The 12,360-nt window shown below is 40.7% G+C and overlaps 1 protein-coding gene across 1 annotated transcript in view; it reads left to right on the top strand.

Moving 5' to 3' along the window:
• LOC102155349 (collagen alpha-2(I) chain-like) overlaps positions 1–8,760 on the top strand; it is a 35,780-nt gene extending 27,020 nt beyond the window's left edge. Inside the window, exon 4 of the mRNA XM_038577918.1 lies at positions 8,596–8,760. Within this exon, the coding sequence (XP_038433846.1) occupies positions 8,596–8,657 (62 nt within the window). The 3' untranslated portion in view covers positions 8,658–8,760. The remainder of the gene's footprint in view (positions 1–8,595) is intronic.
• Positions 8,761–12,360: the final 3,600 nt, after the last annotated feature.

The raw sequence follows: 12,360 nt of genomic DNA, 5'->3' as shown, positions 1-12,360 counted from the left end.
GTATTCTCTTCCTAAATAGAAGTTGACAATGAACACTTAGAGCAGTTAGTAGCCTCTGGCACAGTCGGTAAGTGATGAAGTAGAAACTCAAACTCAGCTTTGCTTGAATCCAATTATTTCCTCTTAATACAAGAGCTAGAGAACTCTGGCTCCTCTTCCATTTGTCTCCAGTGCAAAATAATAATAATGATGATGATGACATTTTGTTGTTAGAGTTTAGGATTAAGCAATTGAAATTATGTCAACTTCTCAGAAACATGGTGTGTGTGTGTGTGTGTGTGTGTGTAAGTTTTTCTTCCTATAGATCTATAGATGCTAGTATTCCCCCCCTCCCCCATTTTCTTGGAAATATCTCAAGCTTCTAGTAGCCTGGTCTTGTGATTCATGTGAACTAGTTGTTAAATGAGTTAGAAAAGAGAGGGAAAAAATTCTTTAAAAAAGAAGACCTGTCATCTCCTTGCCAAATCCGTAAGAGGAGATATTTTTAAGGTAGTAAAGTACAGCCAGCTACAGGTTTCATTAGAGTTGGCTGATGTAGGAAGGGTCAAGCAGGAAGACCAAGTGAAATGCCTTTTATCCCCCTCTCTCTGAGAGTTCTTTTCCCTCATCACCCCTATAAACAGAGGCCCTTAAAAACTGTATTTTAGGATGAGAAAGGAAGAAACCAAGTTTTCATATTCTTGCTAAAGAAAGTGATTCATTTCTTTTTATAAAGGGGGAACACTTTTTAGTTCAGAGCAGAACAAATGCCATGTTCACTTTAAACTACTGTTTCTCAAAAAAAATAAACTACTGTTTCTCTAGGGGCATTTGGGTGGCTCAGTGGCTGAGGGTCTGCCTTGGGCTCTGGGTATGATCCTGGGGTCCTGAGATCGAGTCCCACATCGGGCTCCCCGTGGGAGGCCTACTTCTCCTGCCTGTGTCTCTGCCTCTCTCTGTCTCTCATGAAGAAATAAAATCTTAAAAAAAATAAATAAACTACTGTTTCTCTAACATGGTAAGCTTTGTTTTTATTGTTTTCATTTTTATAAGTAAATGCAGTTCTTACTTCTAGTGATACAAAGGGCTAGTGGGTAACTCAACACCCCAGGTCTCTTTAAAGCCTCTCGCTATAAGACCTGCACTTTCTCTCTCCTTCCTGCAACCAAAGCAGAGTCAGTATCTAGAAAGTAGTTGTCTGGACCAGTTGCCACAAACCCCTCTCCCTTTTTTGCCTCCTCTTAGTCCCTGAAATCCTATCTCTCTAATCTTTGATCCAGTCGCTTCAAAATGCTTTTTGAAAACTTGCTAATGATCTCACAATTACCAAAGCCCATGTTTATACCATCCTACAGCTCTTTGTAGCCTTTGTTCTACCAACCGCTCCTTTTCTGCTTGAAACTCTCAGTTTTTCAGATCTGTATTTTGAAACAATTTTGTCCTTGACCCCTCTGTTCTTTTGCTCCAGCAGCCCAGTCCCAGGAGGGCTTTTCTCTCCCACTGTGTCACCTGGCACCTCTATGTGTATTCAGATGGCTCTACTCCTCCCCAGGGCCAGCCTTACCTTTCCCGAGTGTTTCATGCAGAGCATTTGTCTCTGGATGGCCCTACTGAAAGCAACAGGTGTGACAGTGAACACTTGACTTATTATTCCCCCAAAGCCAGCTCCTTCTCTGAAACTTCCTCTTCTGTCAGTGGTACCAGCCACCTATATTGCCCTGGCTTGGAAACTGGATAAATTCATCTTGATTAATGCACCCGTCACTGATTCTTTTTCTAGTCCCCATATCAAAGCAGTCACTGAGGACTATCAGCTCTCCCCTCACAATGTTTCTCTCCTCTATTGCTACTCATCCTTTCAACTCTACCTGCTATCACTACAGTTTAGGGTTTACCATCTAAGCCTTGGACCACGGGAAGAACGAACTCCCTAGTTTGTCTCCTATCTCAGGTTTCTTCCCTCTCCTGCACTCTACTGCCCCATAAATAATTTTTTAAAAGATTTTATTTATTTATTTGAGAGAAAGAGAGAGAAAGAAAGCATAAGTGGGGGAGGGACACAGGGAGACGGAGAAGCAGACTCCCCCCAAAGCAGGGAGCCTTCCAATGTGGGGCTTGACCCCAGGACCCAGGGATCATGACCTGAGCCAAAGGCAGGCACATAACCAACTGAGCCACCCAGGCAACCCTCCATGAATCATCTATAAACACGGCTTTCCTTCTACTAATTCCTCACTCAAGAAATCCTCAATTGCTCCCTGATGACTAACATCCAAACACCTTACTCTTCTTTTTATTTCAGCATATGGCAGATAGACATGCTTCTAACTACTGGGCGAACATACCCTCTTCCACCGTATCCCCAAATCCATGTACTTCAGTCCATATCCGCAGTGACTCCATGGTTCAGGCAACCACAATCTCTTCCCAGGACATTGCCTCCTACCTGGCCTCTCTGCTTCCGTTCTTGTCTTACTACAGTGCGTTCTCCACAGCCAGAATGGTCTTTTATTTATTTTTTAAAGATTGATTTATTTATTTGGGAGACAGAGAGAGCAGGCATGTGAACAGGGGGAGGGCAGAGAGGGGGAAAAAGAAGCAGACTCCCTGCTGAACACAGAGTCCCATGAGGTGCTCTATCCCAGGAAGCTGAGATCATGACCAGAAAAGAAACCAACAGTCCGATGCTCAAATGACTGAGCCACTCAAGTGCCCTCAGAGTGGTTATTTATTTATTTATTTGAGAGAGGGAGCAAGAAAACAGGAGTTGCAGGGGGAAGCGGCAGAAGGAGAAGCAAGACTCCCTTTTGAGCAGGGAGTGCAACTAGGGGCTTGATTCTAGTTCTCCAGGATCATGACCTGAGCTGAAGGCAGATGCCCAACAGACTGAGCCACCCAGGCGGGCTTTCCCCCCACCCGCAGAGTGGTCTTTAAAAAGGTAAATGGTTTATGTGATAGCTGGCCTCCAGTGAAACATCTCTCAGTATTCACATCCTCTTTGAATGTGAGTGCCCTGTCACTCCTTCAACCAACAGAATGCAGCACAAGTGACAATGTACCACATCTGGGCTGAAGCTTTAAGAAGTCTTGGAAGCTTCTGCTTTAGTACTTCTAGAAGCCCTGAGCTGCCATAGAGGTGAGCTACTTATCTTGCAGTGAGATCTCAGGGGAGAGACCCTGAACCTACACAGAGAGGGAGAGGCTCACCCATGCCAGTGTCTGGCTGAGTCCAGCAGTGTAGTCATCTCTGTCAAGGCACTGGACAACTGAGTGAGTTATCTTGACTGTCCCAGCCCTGTCTAGCTCTATAGCCCCAGCTGACATCATGTAAAGTAGAAGAACCGCCCAGCTGAGTCCAGTCAACTCATAGAATTGTGAGATAACCAAGTGGTTATTCAAAACATTAAGTTTTGAACTAACTGAAACACAACTGAAACACTCCTCAGAGGCACAACCGGGCTCCTGCCTACCTCTTAGACATCACATTCTATCCCACTCACTATGTTCCGCCATCCTGGTTTGCATCTGTTCCTCGGTCATGCTACCTTAGTGTGTCCCCAGACAGACCCCTTGCCTGGAATGCTGTCCACCTTCCCAGACAGCCCATCGGAAGCTGCTGTATCCTTATTCTCCCTTCTCGACCCCCTACTCTTTTTTTTTTTTAATTTTTTAAAATTTATTATTTATGATAGTCACACAGAGAGAGAGAGAGAGAGGCAGAGACACAGGCAGAGGGAGAAGCAGGCTCCATGCACCGGGAGCCCAACGTGGGATTCAATCCCGGGTCTCCAGGATCGCGCCCTGGGCCAAAGGCAGGCGCCAAACCGCTGCGCCACCCAGGGATCCCTCAACCCCCTACTCTTTATCAAGACATTTTATTTGCTTCAAGACAAATATCACTCTCTGAAAAAAATCTCATTTGTTTACTTGATTATTGTCCATCTTTCCTCCCTGCTTCCTCTAGAACATAAGTCTCGAGGGAGAGCATACCTGGTCTATCTCATCAGCCAGATGGAGATTTACCATGAAGCTCATGAGGCTTATGCTCAGGGATCGTCATTTTGTATTTTTAATTTGGTATTCTTTTTCTTAAAGAAGGCTCCTCAAATTATTTGAATTTCATTCCCCACAAAACCCTGGACCCACCTTTGTTCGTTACTGTATTCCTGGGACCTGGAATGGTGCCTAGCACATAATAAACAACAAATGTTCGCTAATGAATGAATGATGCCTGGCATTTGGAATTCCTAGTGAGTTTTCCCATTCCAGGGAGGGAATTTCCATTCCTCTCACATCTGTTCCGCACTTTGCTCCCACATTAATCTTCTTAAGATATCATCTTCCTCCTGTCGCTTCCCTATTCTAGAAATCTTCAACTCCAACATGAGTGGAAAATAAAGTTCAAATCTCTAAGCCCAGCATTCACTCAAGGACTCTCACAAGCTCCTTCTTCAATCTTATCTCCTATTTCTTGCCTTCATAGACACCACATCAGAGATGACAGAGCTGTTTACTGCTCCATGAGCATCCTTACCCCTTCCATCCTCCTAGCCTTCACATTGGATATTCACATCATTTGGAGATCAACTTTCCTTCAGTCTTGGCCACATGGGAGCCCTTAAAGACCCCAGCAGACCTAATGTTCTCTCCTTCTGAACTCTGGCCATGCATGTTATTCTATTACTTAGAACTGCCTTCTATTCCTAGATACCTTCTCTTGCCTCTGGTCTTCCCATCCAGATTATACAAGTACTTTGCCCAGGGACCATATCCTCATCAGAACAATTCCCAGTTTAGAGGCCCCAGTGGAGATTGAAGAGGTCCTAGGGAGGCCCATTGAGTTCTATACTTGAAGCCAAATGGGAAGAAATAACGGAATTTCACAGCCCTCCTGGAACCAAATAAAATCACCAGAAATGTGAACAGAAAAGAAATAAAGCCATGAAAGAATGGCAATGTGATACTTTAATATAAGTTCTTAAATCATAAATTCTTCAAGGGCAGCTCTGTAATAGTACCTGAAAAATACCTGGCTTGGAGGAATTTACTGCAACATTGCATCTCTAAAGATATTACAGTATAGCAGTTGGTAACGTGGTCATCGTGGTGATGGTGATAATGATGGCAATGTAAAGAAAGCTCTCGTCTGTTAAAGTGAGTGAGACATTGGTATTGCCTGATGGGGTCCTGTATGAGCAGAATTTACTCTGTTACTGCTTTCTGTGTTAGTAATGCCAAAGGACGCAAAGTTCTTCCAAAGGAAAGTATAATTTATATTTCATTTTTTCAAAATGGCTACATTTCCCCCAAGGCATAATGGAAGAGTCTTCTTCTTCAAACAATACAGTTGTACAAAAGAAAGTACTTTTATGAAATAGGGGAGAGCTTTTGTTTCCTGCTAGCATCAGGCTTCTTTGTCTTCTTTTGTGTGTGTTTCAGTGATAGGCGAAACGACAGTCCTTTAGTAGAAGTTAAAATTATAGCCCTAAAAAAATCTACTCAAATACAGTATTTTATTTCAGTTTAGACTCATTTCCAATTGTGCTTAATCTTTTCCAGGCTTGTTATTGCTTTCTCTTACAGTTTCCACTGTGAAATGACATCTTTAGTCTCTTTTGCCCTCTATTGAATTGCCCTGGTAATAACAGTAACTAGCAAAATGCTAGTCCTCTAGCATGTAGGGGAAGACATAAATATTTGATCTCAGATCAGTGGTGTGTGTAATTGTTGCTATAGAGAAAATCTTTGATTGCTGCCCAAATCTGGAGGCCTATTAAAATTTAATTTCTGGGTCTTCTCCATATATATAAAACTCAGAACATTTCATGGCATGTAAGTTAACCCTTCCCTGTTCCTGTGACAAACTGTTCTCCATCTCCATGGGGATGGGGCAGGAGGAAAAGCAACTCATTCACAGGAATAGGTTTTAGATGTAAAAACTCTGGAAATAAATATCGAGGGAAATTGTGGTTGCCTTCTCTAGGTGCCACTGAACAGAGGATAGACTCTCATTTGCCTGCATACCTGTCTGTTATTAATATTCCTAATTTCTGAAAAATCATAAAAAAGCAAGATAATAGGCTGAAATAAATATCAAAGCAATTGATGCATTAGCTTGCCTTTATAAACATGTTAAGGGCTGGGTCAATACTAAGAAATTGAAAGGCTATGGTGTCAGAGCATGTAAATGCTATTCATAAGTTACATTTACAGAATTTCCAACTATAAAAAAGAAAACATAAAGCAAATGTTCTTAGGGCAACAATGGCAGAAGTATAATATATGAAGCTTTTCTTCTAATACTTACATCACAATTGTAAGTGGGATTTGGCTACTGGCTGACTCATCTCATTATATCCAGATGAATGAAGTATAAAGAAGTAGATAATCCTGAAGCTTAATTTTATACATTAGTTTCAAAGTCTCTCAGCTGTACCCAAAGCTGTTATGGTAACACAATTAATTCTATCTTCTATCTCTTTGTTTCCCTCCTTCCCTTCTGATAGGGTGGGATGTAAATCCGAAAGTGATAAAAAGTTTAGTAGAGCATAAAGGTAGGTGAACCTAGGAGGTTAGCTAGCCATATTGGCCCCCGAATAAGTCAGAATTGACCAAAAGGTAAATGTAAAAAACAGTCTAATGAGATTTTTAGAAATCTGAGATTCTCTTGCTGGCTTGTGTCATGCAAATGATTTATTTCCCTACTGGGATTTCCTATAGGAGAGGTCAAAAGTACTAGTTAAGAAATGAAGGGTCGAGGGCAACCCCGGGTGGCTCAGTGGTTTAGCGCGCCTTGGCCCAGGGTGTAATCCTGGAGACCCAGGATCCCATCCCACGTTGGGCTCCCTGCATGGAGCCTGCTTCTCCCTCTGCCTCTGTCTCTGCTTCTCTCTCTCTGTGTGTCTCTCATGAATAAATAAATAAAGTCTTTAAAAAAAAAAAGAAAGAAAGAAAGAAAGAGAAAGAAAGAAAGAAAGAAAGAAAGAAAGAAAGAAAGAAAGAAAAAGAAAGAAAGAAAGAAAGAAAGAAAGAAAGAAAGAAAGAAAGAAAGAAAGAAAGGAGAAAGAAAGAAAGAAAGAAAGAAAGAAAGAAAGAAAGAAAGAAAGAAAGAAAGAAAGAAAGAAAGAAAGAAATGAGCGGTTGAACAATCCAGAAGTCCAGTAATGGTAATGTCACTTAATTGCTGTGTGATTGCTTAATCTTAAGCAAGTTTTGTTTTTTTTTCTTTTAATCTTCTAGGCCTCAAGTTCCTCATCTGTATAATGAAAAAGATGATAAAACTTCATAGAATTGTTCTGAAGATGAAATGAGACAATATCTATGAAATACTAGGAAGAGATTGGGCCAGAAGAGACTTTTGATTAATATTAGTCATTATTAGCATCATCACAATGACTTTCAGTCTCAACATTATCTTTATTATTTTTAGTGTGAATAATGAAGATAATAATAATAGCCCTAACAGAGAAAATTTCCCTAGACATTTGTTGGGAAAGATGGCTAAGAGAGGAAGTCTGAATTCTGTGCCTGTTCCCTGCCAGCTCTATGATGTGTTTGAGGCTGTGACTCAGGACAGGAATAGGCTCAGAGGGCTCCTTGGTGTCACCCACCAGCCACTATCAGGTCCTGTGCTTTGTGTATACTTTCGAAGCAGGATTCAGAGCTTTGCAGGTAATTCATCAGCCATGGACTCCTTCAGTTGGCAGTTCAGCGGTTCTTTGTTTGACACATGCAAAGGTCTGATTTGGGCCAAGAGTTAGAATGAGGGAATTATTATTTGATTTTTTAACATAGAAAACTGTTGCACAATCCTGGGTGCCAAAATGTCACCCAGGAGACATTGAAGATGTCTTCATCTTCAAGAGAAGATGAAATTTGTACTGTCAATGCCCATGCATAATTGTGAGGTCACAAGTGGCAATAAGTTTCAAACACAGGAATTTACAAATTGGATACAAGATTTTCTTTTTTCTTTGTTTTGCTGGCTGGGGGGACTGGGTACTGACATGGAATTGCCATTACCTTTCGGGAACGGGGTGGGGAGATGTGTTGAAATATATTTTTGACTCAAAGAAGCACTCATTGTAGATGGAACATACAGGTGAAGAAGGGGATCCTGAATCTGGAAGGAGACCATCTCAAAGAATAAAGAGACTGTCTACTAAAACGTGTCCAGGGAGGTTTGGGAAGTTTGAGTAAGTTGACAATTTTTGAGTCCGAGAGGTAGGGCTGGAAAAGTTTATTTGGAAAAGTTGACATTTTTACCAGTTATAAGGTAATCTCTCTGCAGAAAGGCTGAATTATAAAGAGAATGAAAAAGACTGAAAGAAAGGAGAGTGAAAGAATTCATTTCTTTTTTCTCAAGAGAAAAAAAGGAATGTGAAGAACTAGTATGAAGTAGCATTAACTAGTAGATCACAACTGTGTTGCCTGGGGAGTGGGATGGAACAGTAAGCTTTGACGATTTGGTTGACATTCTATTGGAACTATATCCTTTCCTCCTCAGTCTTACTCCCTTTCTCTCTCTCTCTCTCTCTCTCTCTCTCTCTCTGTATGTGTGTGTGTGTGTGTGTGTGTGTGTGTGTCCCTCTCTTTTTGTCTCTCCTTTAAATTTAGTTAATACCTACTGGGTGGCTGCTATGTGCAAAATACCATGTTCGGCCCGTTGGTCACAATGAGGAGCAGAATGGCACACCACCCCTGGCCAGCTCAGAAATTGTGGTAACAGGAAAGAGTATGTATTTTTCACTGCAACTTAACTAACTGGGATTCTGATGTATGCATCATTTTCAGATGATTTGGTTAATGTGAGTCTCCAAGAGATTGATTATCCAGATAGATGGACCGAATTGAGTTTTGACTCAGCTGAGAGCCAAGCCACCGGCCCTGGAGACCCATGGAAGACACTCTCACCCTAGGCATTGCCTCTGGGTGCTCAGGGGGCCTCTCTGAGAACTCTAGCCCATTCTTATTACTTTCAGCAGGAGAGTGCAGTTCTTACACCAAGTCATAATACCACCCTCATTGAAAAGTATGAAAAAATAAATGTTGACTTTTGCCTTTGCTTTTAATGGCAGTGTCTGTTGACCTGCCCCTGGTAGTCCTCATGATATACATGGGCAACTCTGCAAAGGTAAAACAGCAGGGAAAGGGGGCTGGAAACGGAGATGATTAAAACGGATTTTTTAAACCACAAAAGTTGGCATTAAAAGGCAGTGGATATAATCTAACAGCTAAAGAAAGTATAATTAAAACAATGATTTCATAACATCAATCATGCTCTTTTTATCTCAAATTTCAAGAACTCGTCCTATAATATTTTTATTATTTTATATTCTGAAATTACCCAAAGCTCTGATGTAAATCTAACCGTGTGATTATAAATTTCCTGAAAAGTCATGAAGTACTTCACAAATTATTCATTTACTCAAGATTAAGTGTTAGACTGGCTATTATATTCCCTAATAAATCCTATTATCGATTATTTGTGCAAATGATTTACACATTTAACTACAGTTTTAGCTTGCTGCTTATTAAGTCTTAAACCCTCAAAAGATGAGATTAAAAAATTGCCTGGGATAATATATTTTACATGAATTAAATGATTCAAAACCGACAGCAAAAGAAGCAAATCCAATTGCATCTACTTAGAATTGCTAAATAACTTTCATTAATGTGTTTTAAAATTGTCCTCTATTTTTATTTTGCAACTTTTACCCAGCACTTTGGGACTGTTTGTTTTCTTCATTTACTCTGACCTTCTAGCAGGAATGAGACGAAGATAGCACAACATATCCTGACACACTAACGTAGAAAGCTCACATCGGACTTTGCTAACGCATGCAAAACATGTCCCCAAGGTTCTGATTCTCTCTTCCTTTTTTTTTTTTTTTTCCCTATGGCTCAACTCAGGAAGTGATCAATAGATTGTCTCCTTTTGAAGGCCACCACTCTATAGTTGAAAAAAGACTTCAACCAGGAATAGATATTTATTTTCTTGTGCCTAAGGAATACATGCTCATTAATAGAAAAAAAAAGGTTTAATTTTAGCATTGTGATTCATTACGATGATAATAGTGATGATACTACTGCTAAAAAGTTAACTATGTCAATTAACTAATCAGCATGAATATATAAAATAGTTCTGCTGAAAAACAGGCCATGTGAACTAACTAATCAGGGTGTGTATATGCATATATTAAATTCTTGGCCATGTTATAATACCACCCTGTTAGGGAGCACGGAAAGTCATTGCCTATAGTAGACTCATTAAGGTCACAAAAAAATATTTGCAAAGGAAATAGGCAAGTGCATTTTCAAAAGAGCTAAAATGTAAGTGCTCGCTACATGTCAGGCACTCTGTCAAGTGCTTTGTGTGCTAACTCATTTAATCTTCATGATCGTCTTGGAAAACAGATATTATGACTTCCCCCATTTTAGAGATGAAGAAGGTGGGAGTCGCAGAGAGATGGGATGCTTTGCCTAGCTGGCATGGCAGGCCACAGCGTTGCAGTGTGAACCCAGGCTGGCCGGCTCCACTGCCGGAACTCTTTATCATTGGGCCATGTTATCGCTTGATGAGTCCACAGAAGCACAACACTAACTCAGAGGAGAAATCAGGGACTTATTCAAGTTATTTTTAAGATGCATAACCATTTTTTCCCAGGCATGTGGATAAAACCAATGGACCGCGTGTACGCTGCACTAAGAAGGGAAGGCAGCTTTAGCTACCAGATTTCCAGTGTCTGGTCTCACCAAGACCATGTCTGTGGGAGACAGATGCCTCATGCCTGGAACCTATTCAACAGTCGTCACCCAGCACCTTTCTGATCATTGTTTGGTTTTTCATGTCAGTCTGCCCAAAGGGAGAATGCTCTGATCACAGAGATAGGAATGTTCTGATCCCTGAGGCAGGAATATCTTCCTACAAATTAATGGAATGATACTTATCGGCCTAGGCCCTGCCCTAAGAACCGACCACGTCCCATCTCACATTAGGTGTAGGAGGAAGCTAGGGAGCTGGGTAAGCAACATACCCTTGGCTGTACTCAAAGTCCCTTCCATTCCCAACACTCTCCCTGCACTTGGACCAAACCACTGCACCTTGGAATGGAGAGTCCCCGGGAGGCTCCAGCTTCTCTCACACAAATAGACCTTTGGTGGCCTACCCTTGTGTTCCCAACCCATGTACACCCCGCCCCGTATATCAGGTCTTCCAAGTGGGTCACAGTCTCCACCAAATTGTAAAAACAACACAGGCTACATCAAAATTGTGGCATGTGGCTGTGCTTTGGAAACTGACACTCTAGAGAGTTTACAGGACAATTGTGGAGACAGCTGGCGCTGAGCAGAACCAAACCCAAGGCTCCTGATTCCCGGTTCCATGCTGCCTCCTAGTGGTCTACTGTTAACAGCCCTGCTTCCCTTAAAGGCACGAGGTTGAAAATGCTCTTTCCTTCTCTCAGAAGAAATAGAACAGATAAACTAACAGATTCACAGAAAAACTCAGGAATTAAATCAGAAAAAAATCCTCTTTTTAGACCAGTTCTCAAACTAGCTCTTCCAAATTTTTTGAAGAACGGTGACCTTATCAAAAATTCTTCTAATTTAATTAAAATGTCATGATTGTATTACGAATACATTTTCAAGGGCCATTTGAGGATTATTTGGTACTTTAAGAGGCGAGAAAAATAAGTAGAGCAGTTTTTGAAACACACTGACACATGGTAGTATGTGCCACCAACAAATTATTTTCAGGGGTCACCTTAGAATCTTAGAATGCTGCCTTTCTGGACTTACATTGTTTGTAAATTTTATTGAACTTCAAATACATGAGAAGGACTCAAATATTAGCAGTATAATACTGCCATATAAGATATTGTTTCTCTTTAAAGTATTTCTAAAGACTGGGTTGTGTTTGGTTTAAGTTCCTTACATTCTCTGACATGTTCCTAATAATATATGTGCGTGCACATATCATGTGACAATATGTCAAGTGGAAGTGTTACTTTCAATCTGAAGCTTCAGAAGTAAAAATCTAAAATTTCATATATATTATGTATTCATATATGTGTACATATACATATCCAACATATATACACGTGTGTATATACACTTATAGATCAATCACCATATCCTACAAAATATTACAAAGGTATGTGAAGAGAAAGATATTCTGCTCAAAAGCACCCCTATATAAAACTTAGTAAGTAAGATTAAGTAAAAACTTAATCTTAGAAACCATCTTTTCAAATTCACAAGCCAAGAACAAAGGGTCGGTGCCCTAATTCTCCAGTTTACTCTAAGAGATGGAAGGTTCTGGTCGTTTTGCAAAGTCTAAGTTTAGGTTTCACAAAGTGCTTGCTGTTGCAGTGAATTTGA

Source organism: Canis lupus, chromosome 27 (assembly GCF_011100685.1).
Source record: "Canis lupus familiaris isolate Mischka breed German Shepherd chromosome 27, alternate assembly UU_Cfam_GSD_1.0, whole genome shotgun sequence".
Lineage (NCBI taxonomy): Eukaryota > Metazoa > Chordata > Mammalia > Carnivora > Canidae > Canis > Canis lupus.
The sequence above is the reverse complement of the archived record's forward strand: the minus strand, read 5'-3'. Positions and strand labels throughout refer to the sequence as shown.